General features: G+C 39.0%; 2 protein-coding genes across 2 annotated transcripts; both read right to left on the reverse strand.

Moving 5' to 3' along the window:
* Positions 1-3,996: 3,996 nt before the first annotated feature.
* gnmt (glycine N-methyltransferase) lies at positions 3,997-12,524 on the reverse strand. Its single transcript, XM_046412980.1, has 6 exons — positions 12,144-12,524; positions 9,587-9,714; positions 9,319-9,432; positions 8,881-9,023; positions 7,031-7,152; positions 3,997-6,069 (listed from the first exon to the last, which is right to left on the reverse strand). Exons 1-6 carry the CDS (start codon positions 12,350-12,352, stop codon positions 5,898-5,900), a joined length of 888 nt encoding a protein of 295 aa, XP_046268936.1. The 5' UTR covers positions 12,353-12,524; the 3' UTR covers positions 3,997-5,897.
* A 4,099-nt stretch (positions 12,525-16,623) lies between these two features.
* Positions 16,624-18,669, reverse strand: LOC124072298 (endosialin). Its single transcript, XM_046413601.1, has one exon. The coding sequence runs from the start codon at positions 18,072-18,074 to the stop codon at positions 16,980-16,982; it is 1,095 nt and encodes a 364-aa protein (XP_046269557.1). The 5' UTR covers positions 18,075-18,669; the 3' UTR covers positions 16,624-16,979.
* Positions 18,670-18,792: the final 123 nt, after the last annotated feature.

Below are 18,792 nucleotides of genomic sequence, written 5' to 3' on the forward strand. Positions count from 1 at the left end.
CATTAACTCGCACTCTGTATGCTTTGTGGAGACTCAGTACAGCGCTGTACGCGCACGCCAAGCTAACGCTAACGATTTACTCAGCTATCCGAAATTTAGTTAATGCTAATTCATGCACAATTTCACAGTCAATGTAAATATTGGCGCTAACCATTTCACAGATATTTTATTAAGATTAGTGGGCATTAGCTGCAAATTTGATGTGTGTTAGCGTTAGCTAAACCGTGTTACGTTAGCCTTACGTTAGCCTGCCCAGTACCTGTCTAAATAAACGAAAAGCAAGAGTTTCCATCAGCCCGCGATAAAATTGAGATGCCATGGGTTCATATAAGCTTTATTTTAAGGGGAAATACAGGACATTGACAAAGCTGGCATAGACTAGTGGCGCTAGCAAGACGATGAACAGTTAGCGCTATGTGTTGCCGCCCGCCGGTTCAAGTTAGCTCCTGTACTGCAGCTACACTGCTCTCCTGTGTTTGTTGTACTACACAAAGTATTATATGCATTCTGTAGCAGATAGTAAACATCGCCAGTGTATGACTGCTGACGTAAAACAACTTCTAGTCTCCTGTTGTTGTCTCGAGTTGAAAACTGAGGGGTGATAGCGTTTTGTTTATTCTATCACGTTTTTTGTCATTAATGCGGTGTTGCAATATTTCCAACGTGTCTTTTGCAACGTGTACAGATAAAAGATATTTTTGTACTACTATTGTAGGCAGAAGTTCTCTTGGTATTTCTTGTGGTAAGAAAACTGATTGGTTAACATGCGATGTTGGTTCACAACGTGCTGCATTGTGAATTATGTAGCGTGCTGACTCCCTGACACACACACACAAGCACACACGTATATATGTGTGTGTGTGTGTGTATATATATATATATTATGATTTATACAGAAAATGCTGGCAAAGGTGCAATACGGAGGAGTCCAGAAGCACATCAGAGTTCCACAGAGAAATGAAAACTGTGATTACCTCCAGTTTCTTCATGAGGGTTTGTATACACTGATACACCAAGTTATCAGCATAAATATTGTAAATATTTGAACTGTGCCGAACAATTCTTGCTTTCTGTGTTTTGTCTTCAATAACAAATTCACAAAGGAGAAAAGTGGGACGTTGTATCACATGTGCTAAGGTTTTATTTGGCTTTTTTTTTCCTTCCAGTAACAGAAAAAATTAGTCTGCAAGCCGGTGGCTTGAGTACAGATGAGCTCGTCTTAACTGATGAAGCGGGCGCTGAAGTCGATGCAGACATATTTGATGAGCTGGTAAAGTCTGGTGTCCTGAACGTCAAGGTCATAAGCCGTCGGTGTCCAGTAGCAGGTAAAGATACTAAAGGCATATGTGTATTAGCTAATGTGCTATGCATCAGTATTACTATTGGTACATAGCTGATATTCCAGGGTGTATTTTTCCATAATTTTGAGTCATTAAGATATATTAATATTCATTTTATGTGGCATTAAAGAGAATTACTTTTAGATGTTTTTACTAAAGATGCTTATAAATGATTTCATTTGTCATGTTTATTTGTATTCAACTTTCACTGATTGGTATGTTGTGGTATTTTTTATTTCTCTGTGGACCATTTTGAAGATCTGGACATTCAGATAGTAGCAGATGAATTGTCTTCATCAGTATTGCCTGACCCTTCAGCATCACCTGCTTCTTCAGTTTCGTCTGATTCAACCGTTATCCTAACATCCACAAGAAAGAGGGACTTGAATGAGCTGGACTGTGATGAAGCAAGCCAGGTGAACCTTAAAAGCTTTCACAGATGTGTTAGATTTTTAAAATTGCTCAATACTGGTTGCTTGATATTAAATTTAATTAAACAAATGTGATTGCTTCATCTGCCTTGCATGGAAAGTTTTTAGTTACAAGTCTTATGCACTATTTTTCTGCCCACTAAAACTCAAACTAAATGCTAAAATTTTCTGGATAGGTATTATTTGGATAAAATTGCTTTTGTATTTCTCCAGATGGTTGAAAGTGTGCTAAGGTCCAATGCAAAGGGTGAAGAAAGAGTATGCCAAAACTAAATCACTGTCAGATGCAGTGCGTAGATGCATGGTGAACATTCTGGTTGCAGACATGATTCAGTCACATGGGTAAGAATTTCTGGTCTCTTAATTTTAATCTGAAATTATACTTTGGGCACACATGTTAATTTTTTTTTTTTTTTTTTTTTTTAAGAAGGATTCCACCAAATAGTGTGCAGACTAGCTATGCCCTTGGAATTGTGACTCTTTTTCCATACCTGCAGGATCCATACTCTAAAAATGGATATGTGAGTTCCAAATGCCTACATAAACTCCAAAACTCTATTTTCATGATTTGGCTAGATTTCTCTATCAATTTAACCTTTTTGGGTGCTTGTGTACATGTCTATTTGTGTTTAAACAGGAACATTACTATGATCCAGTGGTCAATACTGGCTATCTTCCCTGGAGGCTGAAGACTGTTCAACGCAACACCAACGATGGTTTTCACAGAAGTTCCAGGCCTAATTTTAAGGATAGCCCAACAGCTCAAAGAGAATCTCTGTGGTGAACTGGTCAACAGCACTGTCTGTCATCAGACACTCAACAGATAATTGTGTCATTAAAGAGAAAATGAGAGCAACATTTGAGTACAGACAGAAGGTGGTTCATGACAAGGATGCAGCATCTTCTGTCTTGGATGGATTCCCTCGTTTCCTTGACATTTCTGGACTGGTGAGGACATTCTGATTTTTAATAGTATGTCAAGAGTTTGAATCGAGGCAACTGGATTCATGGATTTTTTTCTGAAGACACTTCGCCACTCCTCAGAGAGGCTTCCTCTGTTCTCCTCAGCAGAACTGAGGAAGCATCTTCAGAAAAAAATCCATGAATCCAGTTGCCTCGATTTAAACTCTTGGACATAACATGACCTGGATGAATGACTGCATCCAGAGTAGTAGTTCAAATATTTGCTGCTCCTCTCCAAGTTAAGGTAATTAACCTGTATGTGGGCATTGTGTCTCTGCTTAAAGATTGAACAGGATTTTTCCCTCATGTTTGGCAATGAAGTATCTGGAAGATTTCTTGCAAAATGGTCTTCATATTTCAAGAACAAAGTCATCACAAAATGCCAGAATCTTCCTTCAAATCTTTATGTTGAGGAGCTGCTGACAGCCTTTGACCCTGTGGCTGAGAATACATCTGGTATGTGTGGTTTGTTTTGGTTTGTTTTCTCTCCAGTTGCTACTTGAGTTTTTGTTCTCTTTTAATACAGGTGATATGTCAGCTATCCTGTTACATCTCCTGTCCCCTACATCAAGAGGCCAGAAAAAAATGGCTTAGATGAGCTCAGCGCAAGCAGCAAACCACCTTTTAAGATTTGTTAAGGTATTTACAGTTTGGTTTCTGACGACAACACAAAGCACTTAGGTCAGCAGACATGCTGTACTTATATTTGGTGATATAGTTGAAAGGGGAAATAGTCACTGGAACCTTGTTCTTCTTTTGTTGCAGATTGTTAATGTTGTCTTCTCCCCGATCCTTACTGATGGAATGTTATGTTACTTGAAACATCTGATTTGTGACCACCATAAGATGTTCAAGTCCTTGTATCCTGATAGAAATTTGATTCCCAAACACCATTTGATGATACACTGTCCAAGATGTATTAGAAAAATTGGTCCTCTTATTCATATGTGGTGTATGAGATTTGAAACAAAACATAATTTCTTTAAAAAATTTATTAAAAACTTCAAAAACCTAACTAAATCTTTAGTGAAGCAACACCAGCGTCAAATGGCATTTTCCTATGAAAATTACTATTTTAAGAGACTTGAATTCGGTCCTATAAAAATTAAAACACTTGATGGCTTAGAAGGTGGAGAAGGGTTGAGTTAGTTAATATATATGGACACATCTTCAGATGTTTCAACCACCAACTGGAATTAACTCTTATTTTGCTGTGCATGTGTAATCACCTGTCACCGCTCAGAAACACAGGACATTAAAAATAAAAATGTGACAATCAGATTACTTTATTGAAAGTTTTTCATGCAACAGAATTCCAGTAATCAGTGTTAATTACACTTTTGTTTTTTAAAGATTTGGCATCATGGTAAGACTGTTCTGAAATAGATTTATCTTTACAGAAACATTCAAACGTACACAAACATACGGATATTCTTACCAAATTCTCAACCTGCTGTTCATCTCAGTCACAAACTGCAGCGTGTCGTACAGCAGTTTGTTCTCCAATAGTAACTGGAACAATGTATGAATATGCCAAGCAGGCTTGCCTCGACAAACAGCAGGGGTGGTGGTAATATTTGATTTCTCTCTGGTAGAACTCCTTTCTCATTCCACAGGAAAACACATTTTCAAATTGGTATTAAAGGAAAATGTGTTTGAATATTTGGATAATACAGCAAAATAAATGATTGTTCCAATATGTTCTTGTCATTGTTAGGATAAACTGAGTGATTTGAAACATAGACTGTGCAGCCTAACTGAATAACATTCAAGTTTTTCCAAGTTTTGATTAAAAAAAAACAAAAAAAAGAAGATTGTACAGACAAAATAACACTTTTCAAACATCTTTGGCTTGTGCAATTTTAGAGAGTTTTTTTTAGAGGGTTTTCAAAGTCATTCATGCAGGCGTTTACATTTTCAACCTGTTAAACAAGTCACTTGCTGATGAGTATTACAGTGATTCTGTGAGTACGTTGGGATGAATCCTCAACAGGCTCTTATAATCACCTATAATGGCTGACACATAATTTATTTTGCAGGTTCATTTGTGGTAAAGACCAGAAAATGTAAGTGCTGTTTTTCCTACAGTAAAGTAAAAACTTAATTGTCCCTCAAAATAAGAGAAACTAGAAATCAGTTAAAAAAAAAAAACAACAACAAAATTTCCCCCCCAAAATACTGAGACATTCTCTCATCTCTCTTGATTTGTTTTTCAGATTCAGAGAGGTCAGATGTGAGTCCTCCTGGAGGGAGTTTGTTGAGGTAGTCAAGGGCACTTGAGGGTCAGAAACCTTGACTGGACTGACAGTTAGTGAAATACACCAAATCAGTCACCCAGGCCTTTAAAGGCATCAGGGTGAGTCTTCACTAGCTGTTCTCTCTTATTTAAGTGACTACAGCTGGGCAAAACTAAACTGAGTTTGGAGGACAGTCAAAAATTAAAGGCTCATAAAATCATTCTATCTGCCTGTGCCTGTCAAAGATCTGCCTGAACTTAAAGAAAGGTAGAAGGCAACAACGACTTTACTTTTCTAGCTCAAAAATACAAATAAAATTCACATAACACTATTTAAGACTCTTGTGGTAAACGTACAAAATAAACTTGTCCAAGAATATATCTTAGCACTTTGTATATCACTGGTGATTAACGGCAAATCTAATTTCACTAATGTAGAGCACCATTTCGATATATGTTCATTGTGGACATTAAAGTTCAGCGAGGAAACAGAAATGAGGAAAACACCATATACCAGATGTGGGCAAAACAGTGGTCCGACACATCTAAAATACCTTTTTAGACCAGTTACTATTTGGGAGTTTACGGGAGAGATCAGAATCAACCACTTGTTCCTAATGAAGTCAAAGAGGCTTGAACATTTTAGCATACATCATGAAGCAGATGCCACTACCTACTGGCTCTGTCACCCCGCTGTGAGCTCATGTGCTAACACACACAGACTGTCAGGATGATTTCGTTGCACATGTGCTCATCACTTGGTAAAGTAACCAAAGAGTCAATCTGCCAAAATATTTAAAGCATTACTAAAAATGGCTCACTTCTTCTATAGAAGATGAAACATATTCAAACATAATTTTGCCAAAATCTGGAGGACCATAAGAGCTGTTAAGTACCTAACAGTGTGTATGTGTGTGTGTGTGGCTCTTAGGCTGTCTTTTTACAGACATGGATGAAGTAGCATGGGGCCTGGGTCTGTCCAGGGACGTACGTCTTGAAATCTCCGTAGACGCTGTGCTCCATTTTGCCATTGAAGGCCTCGTTCAGCAACGCTTTGAAGCTCTCCAGGCGATGAGGGTAGTAGGACAGACGGAATTTACTGGGAAGGACAAACAGTGCAGGCACACATTAAATTCCTCTCACCACTGAATGAAGGTACTTTTTATTGTGTCTAACGTGACTGGTGAGAAAGTCCGTCGACCTTGACTGAGGGATTTCAGAAGACATCACAAGAAAATTTTCCAAGTGTAAGGAACAACCCAGACTGTGAGAGAAGTGTCAAATGCAAAACTGTTCACTAAAGACAAGGTTTTTAAGGTAACATTTTCGTTTTTAAAAGGAACGTCAACAGTCTCGCACATCACTCACTGTTATATCCTAACAAATGCACTATGAGCTGAGTGGTTTACATTCATACCAAGGAAGGCTGAGTAAAAGGTGCTAGACAGCCAGACCCATGGCAACTTACATATCATGCAATTTAATCTAGAAACCGTGTTCAATCAAGATATCAAAACTAAAAATTCTATACACTGGTGTTCAAAAGTTCGGAGTCACTTGATATTCTTCTTCTTCACCTGATGTGCTTCTTCCTTCCTTCAATAATAAAAATATAATAACGGCTATCTGAACATTGAACCTGTTCCTCTTTAAGTCTGCAGGTGGCGAGCTGACTGGTGATATTTTTTATATTCCGATTAAACTGTTGCACAGAGCTGTCTTTGTGTCTTTCTGACCTCTTCACCGGTCTCGTTCAACGTCTGGTTGAACCAGACCATATACAAAACATGACTTCATATAAAATAACATGTATTTATAAAGAGGAGTTTCTACAACCTAAAAATGTGAAAATATTCAAAAATATAGAGGAGGCCCCTCAGTTACTTCAATGTACTGAATCAAGCTGTTGTACAAACTTTTAAATGGTCGTGTATATTGTTCAGCTCATTTCCAAATTGTCCAGCTCTAGTGAGCACTAGTGGGTTTTAGTTTTATCTTGTGGTTTAAAGTCACAGTGTGTCCTCTGTGTTCTGTGCTCACACTTCTGAATGCTGACCTACCTGACTTCAGGAAGATTGTGGAGGGCAGCCTTGGGCACATGGATGGTGTAGTCCAGAGTGATCATGTGTGGCTTACTGTTCACCCACAGTACTGAGGTGGTGATGTCCTGAGTTAGATCACTCTGCAGCGCATGCACACACACGCACACGCACACACACACACACGAGACATGCAGATGAGTGTTAAGCACCAAAAATGACTCCTCACTATTTGAGTGAGCAGAAGTGAAGCCTGATTAGAAATGAGTGAACCATACCAGGAAGTTGCTCTTACTGTTACTGAGTACAGAGTTGGAGCGTGAGAGCAGACTGTGGGACTACAGATGTATCAGAAGTGGATTTAGCTCTGGCACGAGACTGTTGACTTAGTATTCATGCTTAGGCCTTCCAGCTGGATAGTCCCTACTCTTAGTGGATTAAAGAATATGGAACTTTTGTGGAGGAAAATGACGTAAATCAAATATGGCTCATTGCTCTTGGCACCTGCTGTTATGTCTTCATATTTCTATATTTCTGTATATATCTTTCAGCATTTGCCAATAAGTAAAAAGAAGTAAATTGTAGAATTGGTGGTTGAATTCAATTTCAGACATCTGAACCAAAATATAACGCTAATGTAGTAGATGCTACACATCATTTTATGCAGCATATGTACACACTAACCTTATTTTTCCATCTTCCCAAATGGCCCTTGTCCCTCAGTATGCCTAACATCTTTTGTTTTTCTTCCTATTTGCCAAAATGGTCTTAAAACCTGACAATTCCATGCACGTTTCCTTCTGTTTTGCTGGGGCCAATTTCTTTGTAAATCTCACAATATCCAGCAGGCTCTGAATAGAGATTTAGGTCTTAAACTCAGCTGCTGCTAGGGATGGGGTAAATAAACTATTCATGAACAATACTGTCTGTCCAACTCTTCCTCACAAAGGAATGATGAGCCAAAGAGTGCAGAAATTTAGATTAAAAACTGCCTTTTATATATTGTTCACACAGATGTTTTTTTCCTCCTTTGGTATCTTTAAGTAGTTTAGCAAGCCAGGCTGTTTCATTTACACTGATCAGCCACAACATTAACACCACTGACAGGTGAAGTGAATAACATTAATTCTCCAAACTGTCGGGGCACCAGTACACCCTCAAAAAAACAAAACAAAACAGTAACTTACATCAAACAGCACTATTTAAATGCCAGCAATCACACACAGTAAATCAGTACTTAAATCAGTCCTTACTGCTGCTATCTCGCACTGCTGGCCTGAGGAAGATGTGGACCGCTGCGTGATTTCCATGAAACAAATGAAGGCACCAACTGATTGTTTTTATCTGACAGCAACGGAGATTTGCTGTGAGGGATCCCCCCTCTGGCTTCAGAACAACAGATGCAGCCACATGTGTGACCAAGTCAGAAGCACAGTTACCAGGTATTAGTCCCTGAGCTCAAGCTCTTCCAACAAAACTTCTATTTCAATCGACGCTGCCGTCTACACAACTGAAATGTTACTTTTGCTTTATGCACGCAACAGCTACCCACTACACACTTTATCTTCTTCAGTTTTATGTGCATAACCATTATGTGTGACTGTGTGTTGGGCTCTGACCCGTGCCGAAACGCAGGTGACCTACGCTCAGCACTGTGATTGAATGCATCCTGTGTAGACAAACTGATGGTGAAGCTGCTGCTGCTCTGCCAACATGCCGCATTCACTACTGCTTAGACGATCTACAACCGTGTGCAAATTAGAAAGACTGCAGCAGAAATTTAGGTACAGGGAATGATGCTGAATGTGTTACAAGATGGAATCTACATATCAGTTTACACCATCTGGATGAAACTCCTTTAATGTTTGTACCTTATAGTAGATATTTTTGCCTTGTGGTGCCCGGCCGGTCTCCAGGATGTAGTCGTAATTACGGTGGTCAATGATGAGGATCCCACCTGGTCTGACCATGCTGGCAATGTTTTGAAGGGCCAACTTTTGGTCACTCTGGTCCCCTGAGAGCAACACAACATCACTAACATGATCAGGCACAATCAGCAAAATGATTTTCTGTTAAATTACATTATTTGATGTAAAACTAACGGAAGCATCAATTCAAGGACAGCTATTCTATGTTGGGAGATGATCTGCAATGGATCTCATATATGCTATATTTGGTTCTCATTGTGATCCAGAAAATAGAGAAAGATTTTTAATCTTATCTACGAAATTCAAGAACAACATGAATGAGGTCACTGGAAAAACTGACTGTTTAATTAAAATGGATGTGTCCCTTCATCTCTCGAGTACCTTTAAAATCTGGCAGGTGGGCGAATGAGTTGCCAAGGCAGATAACAGCATCAAAGCCAGGTCCTGGACTCTGAATATCCTCTGGTAACGTCAACCAGTTGGCCTCTTCGATCACTGAGTATGAGAGGGAAAACAACAGCCAAAGAGTAAAACATAAAGAGGAGAACATGAGGATGTGACCTGATGGACATTCAGTGCGAGATCACACACTTAACATATCCTGCTCAGAACTGAACATTCAATCTTCACAAAATGAAAAACAGCTCACCCCACTGGTCGAAAGCCGGTTCTTTTCTCCTCTCCCATCTTGACTTCAGCGCATACTTCAGCATTTTGTCGCTGGCATCCACGCTCACCATGTTAAACCCCTCCTCCACCAACATAATGGAGTCAACTCTGCAATGAAAAAACAACAACAACACACTTTAAAATGTTCTTTCTGGAAGCTGTGCTGAGAACATCATATTCTACTAAAATACCATCAGACATGTATTTCCATATGGACTTTATTGTGTGACATTGTGACACTTTGAAACCTGCTCTGCTTGAAGAGACAAAAGGATTCAAAGATAGTTTATCCAAACAAGAATGTTTGTCTCTAGTTTTTCAAGCATGACAGCGTAAGCCCAGTGAATGTATCCAACTCATATAAACCCGCACGGCTGGTTTGGATCATCAGCAATACTCAATACAGGCTTGTTTAGGTATCAACTGGTTGTGCAGGAAGTCATCTGTGCTGCAGTTTGATTGGTTGCCTTGATATTTTTTTTTAACATTTTTTTGCATTTTCAAGCCCTCATGCTGCACTGCCAACTTGCCAGCATGCTTTGCGCATCAAATCAGTCCCCTCACATAAACAATAGTCTCTCCAAAACTAACTAGTTGTATTAATGTTAAACGACAAGGAAATGCGACAGAAAAATTCCAACGACAAGAGTCAGTGTGTTGCACATTTAGAAAAATAAGCAAGAGCAACACAGGAGTCAGATATATAACAGCAAAGAAGTATTACAAAAAATAAACAGTCTGTATGGAGTGAGACCAAACAAACCAACAGTAAGAATGGTGGCTCAAATTAAATCTTATATCTGAACTTTGTTTCACTTGCTAATACATGGCATAAATCTCAAGGCAAGACAAAAGCCAACAAAAACAATCCTCTGTGGTTTATACCAAAGTAAATCATCCGCAAGTTTTAACGAACACATTCTTAACAAAAAGCATCGCCTGCAGCTTCTTGCTGCTCTTGTTTTGCCTAAGTTGCTTCTAAATCTGAGGAGAGAAAAGCCTGGTATCATGGTCACACATGGACAGCCAAAAATAGTGAGGCCATTTGTAACCTCATTCCACAATGAGCATGTTTACATTGCCACAGATGGTGGTGCTTCTGAGACATGTTACTATGGAATGGGGTCAGAGTCTGTGTGCTGACTTCCTCCATACTGGATGAACACATCTTGGCAGCCAGTACTCTGTGAGATATAAAGCCTATAAAACATTTCCTTCAGACATGCAAATGATTGTGCTGTTGACTACTGCGAATGCACATTATTAACTCTGCGATATTATCCAAATAGATAATGATTATGATGTTTTTAGGTCAATATAAACCCACGTTTCACCAACCCAATATGCAGCCGGATCAACTAAACTGAAATCCTGTTGGACACATGCCACTGTATGATAAAATATATGATAATATTTCTATCTCAATTTCTCCTTGATTAAAAGCCTGTTTAAGGTGAACTAAGGAGTCAGACAGACAGGTTGATGTGTGCTGTCTTCTTGTGAGTTCAGCCAAAGGCCTTGCTGCTGTCTCACAGCAAAGACACACTATCAGCATAGGTAAACAGACTGCAGTAAACCAGTCCAAACTTCCTGCAGCAACCCAGAACCTGTTAATCAGCCACTAACCTCCACATCTGCTATCACAAGCCAAGTGGCAGCTAGTTTCTACTTCAGCAGAGAAAATGGTACATCTTGTTTAGGCCATATAAGCCTTCTTAGTTGTAACACAAAAACACTTTTAATCAGCATATCTCAGCCACAGAGTGCTGCTGTAGGCGGGAACTGGCACAGTGGCTGCTAGTGCAACGCTGCACTTCCATTCATTAGTCTTTGGCCTAATCCAGATTTTGTCCAGAGTTAAAAGGGTCAGCAGGCTGAAATTCCTGGAAAGTCAAACTAACTTGATTATCTATAAAGACAATCTGATTTATTTATAGTCGAACAAAACAGGCTTTAATACTTTACAACAATATAACAATAATACAAATTATCTGAACTTGTGCAAAAGAAAGTGAAATTAATTGACTTATGTAGGTTTAATTTTTTTTATACATTTGTCTGTGGCTATGTCTAATAGACATTACAAACGCTACGTGACAAAACTAGACTCTGCATGAACATACTATACTTTCAGATTGGTCACTCCCATTCACAAAACTGGAGATTAATCACGGCATATCACTTTTGATCTACAACCCTTTGTTTGCAACTGCACACCTAGTGGAGATACACTTAACAAACATAACTCGACATTTCAACCCTTGAATGAATAACTCATCTCATTTTACCACAGCTAAAATAAATCTGTGCTGTAGCTGGAGAAGTGAAAAAAATGTAGACCTGGTGCATAGAACTAATGCCGAATTAAAGACTATATATAGGAAGTTTATAAAAGTCTAGACTTAGGCGTGTGGCGTTTCTTGACACACGCGACAAGCATTAAAATGAACTAAATTTTAATGGAGTTTGGTAAGAGCTTCACCGATAGCCAGCCAGAATTGAAATCTGTCACGGCCTGCCGTACAACGTGACATTACCCTGTTCCGCAGGCTACATCCAGCACTTTCTGCACCCCTTGACTTTTCAGCAAAGAGACCACCCAGCTTTTGTACTCCTGCGTCCTACTCTGCGTGTCTCCGATGTACAGCTCCCAGACTTTCGCTGCTTTGCCGTCGGCATACTGATCTGGAAGACCCTCGGCGGCCACTCCGAGAGAGCGGGTCCTAAACACGCTGTCGACCGACATGCTGCTGCTTGTACCTGCCAGAGTGCTTTCTCTTAGCTTACACACAACAAACGATTCGGGTACTCGGCAAACCGACTGCTTTGAATGTGAATGTAGATGAGCTACTTCTCTAACAGGTATTCGCTCCACATGCTAGCCCAGTGCCGCTGTTGTCATTTATATGAGCAACACAGAGAGGACAAACTTTAACCCAATGACACTCCGCTGTTTACTAACGCCTACTTTCTGATAGGATGAAACAAGGGGAGACTGCCCTCACTTCCGTGTTTACGTTAGCAGACGTCTCAGACGTTGATAGTGTATTTTTTTTTTTTACCATAAAAACCTCCCAGGATAAACTTCACACTTAGCCGTATTATACAACAACTTACAACAAAGTCCGTTATTGAGACACTTTGAGTAACAGATGTTGAGCTCATGGTTAAAGACATGTTGGAGTTTAGACGTCTACCAGGCTGCTGAATAATGCTGAATAACGCAAACTAACACAGAGGAAGTTGTTGCCTGTGAGACCTTACACAGGGCATAAACTCTTCACGTTGCATTCATTGTGCAGAGGCCTGTCACCGTCAAGTATTTCATCATTTATCATTTCATCATGCAGTTTTTACACATGCCTGATGAAACTTATGATACATGCAAAAGTTAATAACTAATAAAAATAATGAAGTTTGCAGAAAGGTAGGGTTTATGTAAAATAACAACATGTAAATGTAGAGGGCATATATCAAGGAAGGAATATTTCAGATAACAGATTAACAGGTTGAAAAAAATGAACACAGCAAACACAGCAAAACACAGCAACATAAATATAGCCAAAGAAGACTATCTCACCATTTTTATGCTCCTTCCCAAGAAAGTGAACTCCTCCTGTTGTGATTGGCTGAGTAAGTTGACTTACCGGCGGAGGTGAGGTTAAGTCAGCCACAGCCGGCGAAATCCAGGTTGGGTTTGTACCACCCAGTCTTATCAACACTACACTCCCACTTTACACTATTGCACAGTTCATTTCAAAAGAGCATCAACAAAGGCAGGATATGATACTCAGGGCTGATGCATTTTCCATGTCCAGCTTTACTGTTTTTATCATAGGTTTACCTGGGAACCCTGGTTTATTAATGTGTGTAGAGATATAAAAACCATTGACAGTCAGTTCAGTGTGTGTGTGTGTGTGTGTGTGTGTGTGTGTGTCTGTATTTTGAGAGCTTGGAGACGAAAGATTCTAACAGACTATGATTTACAAATAAATGAATAATAAATATGAAATAATCAGGCAGAAAGTAATGAACCTGTACAGGCCTAATATCAACAAAGATATATTGTGATATGATTACATTATTTACATTACATTCACAAGTTAAAAAATCAAAGCTGAGTTACTGAGTTAGTCATTGTTAAAGCGCAACGTCATTGTGCTGGAGTACAGAGGCAACACAACGAAAATGTATCACTGTCTTAACTTCCTGAATGCGTGGGAAATTATTCAGAATGATTTGGACGTGTCTTGTCATGTATCTGTCGTCTGTAATTTGCTTCCAATTTCTCAAGTATATTACAAGATTCCTGTCAGTACTGAAATTTGCTCAGATATTTTCTGAGGTGTTTGTCTGTTTCCAGCCTTGGTGTTTTCCCACTGATTACTCCAATTTAACTGAAGTCTTATCTGGTGTACTTCTTTTCTGGGACAGAAATAGAAACAGACTTATATAGATCTATTAGGATTGAGTGAGATAAAGGCAGCACTCAGAGTCAAGGTTTCATGCTCTGTAAAACTGCGAGTTTACAAATGGGACTTTCTGGGTCAGCTCAGAGCTGATTTGTTTGAGCATTCACTTACATAAAAACAGGCTGTTATTTCTCATTTGCCACAAGGTGCCAGGCTGATGGGCAGACTTTCAGTATCGATGAGGGAAAAACAGGGAGTGGCTCCGATTCTGCTATAGGTAGTACTTAGTTACCGGGTTTGGTTTAGGGCCATCTGTAAAGTATTTTGTCTCAGTAGTAACATCTAGTGGCAGCTGTGGGGAACTACAACCAATTACACTGAGAACGTTGTATGATGACTTTACCAACAGCCTTCTGTTTGCAAACTTGTAACTACATTTACTCGTACAAAGTTGGGACTGGTTCAAGTCTGCCTGTGCCCTGATGTGTCCTAATGACTGGTGAGGACAGGAGGGATCCTGTTGGATGAAGAGGATCTACCAGATCTTCCATGTAGAGCAAAAGTCCAGATAAATACTCAGCTCTGAAGAAGAGGCAAAAAAGCAAGCACCAGGGCCAAGCACTCATATGTTAATCTGATCTGAGCAGTTTTTTCATTCATTTTCAGACATTTCCATTAAAATAGTTTATATTACACAAAACTACAGCCGTGAGCACTGATTTGAATCTTACAGCGTGCTGAATCTGTAAGAGAAAGAAGTTCACCTGGTCATATCACTTTCAACATGCTATTTTCAGTAAAAGTGAAGCTGAAACTGACCCAGGGTCACGGCTGGTACCATAGGAAAGAGAAGCCTAACCTGTTACAATCTGCACAACACTGTGCACTGTATGAAGTTAGACTCCCATCGGCAAACTGACCATAACTTTTTCAACATATCTGATTGCATTTTTTAATGATTCAAACAGTGGGCAATGGTTAGACACATTATATAGACATATAATACTTTTGCATCTGACAGTGCATAGTTATCTGATTTTATGGCGAAATTCGTCTGGAAAACTCCAGACTTTTAAACTCACTTTTGGAAATAAGGCAGATTAAAAGAAAATTTTAAAATGTAAATTAAAACTAGATGACATAACAATTCGCATATGATGCAACAGACCATTTTCTTAAAAGAAGCCATTTTGACCTATCATAGCAGGATAAATGCACTGACAATGGCTATGTTGAGCATTTGTCCCAGTAAGCCATGAGGGTGCAATAGTAAGCCATTTATTTTATTTAAAAATTTTATTTTGTGTTTGTCCCAATATGACATTAAATATAAAAATATTAAAAAATAATATTAAAAAAAATTAAAATAAAGAAAACAGCCGATTTTTCCTTTTGAAATTTACTATCTGGCAAAATGCTGCTAACTAAAGTTCTCCCAGAATTGCACTGAGCAATACGTTTTCATCAGATAATCAACAATAACATAAAGATTCACTGTAAAGAAGCGCCTGCTCACCTAACAGTTTGTATGTGTCTTAATGCAGCAGATTATTTTAAATTAAAAATATTTGTTCGAAAATCATATATCCCCATATGTGACTGTGCTGTGTTGTAACTGCTGTCTGCTTTTCTCAGCAATGTATTCAGAACGACAGTAGATGGCGCTCTAAGAACAAGATTGATGATAACAATGTTGTATAAGGGATGAATTCATATTTTAAATTTCTTAAATGAAAACAGAATGATTTCACCCAAAACTGCCCCACAATATCTTTATTGTGGGACAGTTTCACTCACATCTGGGCATTTCACTCATGTACTTCAAAACTCATATTTTACAGTTACATGCATATGCATAAACATTAATGTTTACTCTAAAAACAAAGTCTGTTCAGTCTCGAAAAGAACATTGTACATGCAGTCAGGTTGTGTAAGGAAGAAACATTTTGAGGAGCTGGCACAGATTTTCATTTTCATTTTCTCCACTCAACTCAACATTTTCTTTTTTGCTTACTGACTGGTCATTCGATGGTTTTGCTTAATAAGTGCTTTGTGGATGAACAATTCACATATGAAATATATGATAAAATTTAAGATATTTCAACTATCAAGCAACATTTGAACCTGGTCACAACTCCTCTTTCTCAACGTTGAAATATTAAAATGCAATTGCTTGACACTGCTTATATTAATACACAATATAGACAAAAGTACTGGGACATCTGACCATTACACCAACAGGGACTTTAATAACATCACATTCTAAATACATAGACAGCTTTGCAGCTATAACAGCTTCCATTCGTCTGGGAAGGCTTTCCACAAGATTGGAGTCTCTCTTTTTTTGCCCATTCATGCAGTAGAGTATTTGGCTCGCAATATCCATTCCATTTCATCCCAAAGGTGTTTGATGGGGTTGAGGTCAGGACTCTGTGTGAGCCAGCAAAGTTCTTCCACACCAAACTCATCCAGCCATGTCTTTATGGACTTTTGCTTCGTGCACTGGGACACAGTCATGCTGGAATAGAAAAGGGTCTTCCCCAAACTGCTGCCACAAAGTTGGGAGCTTAAAACTGTCCAAAATGTCTTGGTATGCTGAAGCATTAAGATTTCCCTTCAGTGGAGGTAAGGGACCCAGACCAACCCCTGAAAAAAAAAAAAACAGCCTCATACCAAAACTGAAATCAATAATAAGGAGGTCTGTCCAAATACTTTTGTCTATATAGTGTATACTGTAAGTTAAAATTTGAAATACTTTTACACAATACTATAAAAATCCTTTTGTAGTTCAACTCTATATTAATTTTATTAATATTTTATAATGCTAATCCTAAATTCAAAATTCAAAGACTCTGGTTTATTCAGAAATGTTACCTACTGCACCCATGTGATATATGTAGCCTGATACAAGAGTTCTCAGGTCTTATACTATAAAAACTTAAGGAACCAACTAAGTTACTGTTAACACTCATTGTCCACAGGAACAGTAGACTGTTGATTGGTGTTTTGTTCTCTGCTTCTGTTACGTTTAACAACATAAAACCTTATCACAAATATAATCACAACCACAGCCACAGCAATGAAAATCCATATCCAGAGAAAACCACCAGCAGGAGCAGAGGAACCCTTCAGTGTGTTATTATTTGTGGCTGGTTTAAAAATACCCGCCTTGATGCATTTGCCATTCTCTTGAAGAACAAACCCTTCTTTGCAGGAGCATACATAACTTCCAATGGTGTTTTTACACTCGTGATCACATCCATCCATCGAACACTCATCTAAATCCTCACAGAATTGATCAGATATTATAAAGCCATCAGGACACAAGCATCCGTCATCGATGTTCCTACCACATACGGCAGGGCATCTCTCTTGTGCACAGTGTAATTTGCACTGCCTGGGATTCTTGCTGTCTGGGATGTATCCTTCGAAACAAGAGCATTTATAACCTCCTTTTGCATCTGTGCATGTGTGCTCACAAGGGCCAGCTGAACAGCCTTTAGAGCTTTGGAAAACATTTGGATCTGATAAGTCTTGTGTGTGACATGCATCTTTGTTTTTTGTTCTGCACAGATACCCATCGGTTTTGTCTGAGCACAGTCTCTCTGTCCACTTTTGATCATCTGTAGTAGACACACAGCGTGGAGAGCAGACTTCCACACTTTCTTTCCACGTGCTGGAGGATGGAAAAAAACCCTTACTACCAGAGGTCCACTCATAACCTCTCAGTGGAGTGGAAAGGCTACTGCAGGCGCCAGCTGGTAAACGCAGTCCAATCCAGAAGTCCCCTTTCAATTCTTTCCTCAAAATGTTTGGGATGTTCTCATATGTCTCAGGCTGAAATGTCAGTAGTTCTCCGTTCCTGTCATGGCACGCTTCCTCGGCTGTTTCAAAGTTCACTCTGTCTTGGTTTAAAGTTATGCAGTCACTTTCAGTACAATAGGACCTACAGATGCCAGTTTGCTTTGCGCAAAATCCTGTCTTAACAGACAGTAAAATAATGACTGACATCCAAATAGTCACTGTCAATACCTTCACTGGCACAAACATGGTCATGATGTTGTGCAGTATATCTTCTTGTAATGTTGCCTGGGTGAAATTGTGGAGACTTTAGAGCCTACTGCTACCTACTCAGGAAGCTACACCCCTCCGGACAAAGTTAAATACAGGAAGGAAATGAGACAGAGATGGACTACTGGTATTTCCAAGGTTAGTGAAGGCACGATCAAGCAAATGCAGGAACAAAAACCTATTCATAATTTAGAACAAACAATCTATCTTGTAGCATGACTTTATCATGACATAACACGTTGATTTGATACTCGCATGCACATGTGTTTTATTTACACAGATAAGATTTCACTCAGGAAGTGAACTGTATTTAGTTGGTCAGTGCACAAATACTGGTACTGGCATCAGTGGTGGTTTGTACATTTCAGTACTGTGGTTTAACAAACACTGTATTTTTGTATTTGGATCTGAAATATAGTGAAGTTGTTTGAAAACACAAGTTTGAAAATTCTATTACAATACAATTTTGATCCCTTTTCCAAGAAACCGTTTTCATATTGTTTTCAGTGTGAAAAGGGTTGCTCATAATGGTAAACCTTCAGAGAATTATGACCCGATTCTGCTCCCTTCAGCTGAACAGATCCATATAGTGACTTTCCGCTCATTGTTAAGCTGTCCAGCCCAAACTTTTACTGCTGTAGTTCACACAAGCGTACAGCAAACAAGCTCTAAAAACCCACTGTACACTACCTGGTCAGCATTA

The sequence above is a fragment of the Scatophagus argus genome, chromosome 15, assembly GCF_020382885.2.
Source record: "Scatophagus argus isolate fScaArg1 chromosome 15, fScaArg1.pri, whole genome shotgun sequence".
Classification (NCBI taxonomy): domain Eukaryota; kingdom Metazoa; phylum Chordata; class Actinopteri; family Scatophagidae; genus Scatophagus; species Scatophagus argus.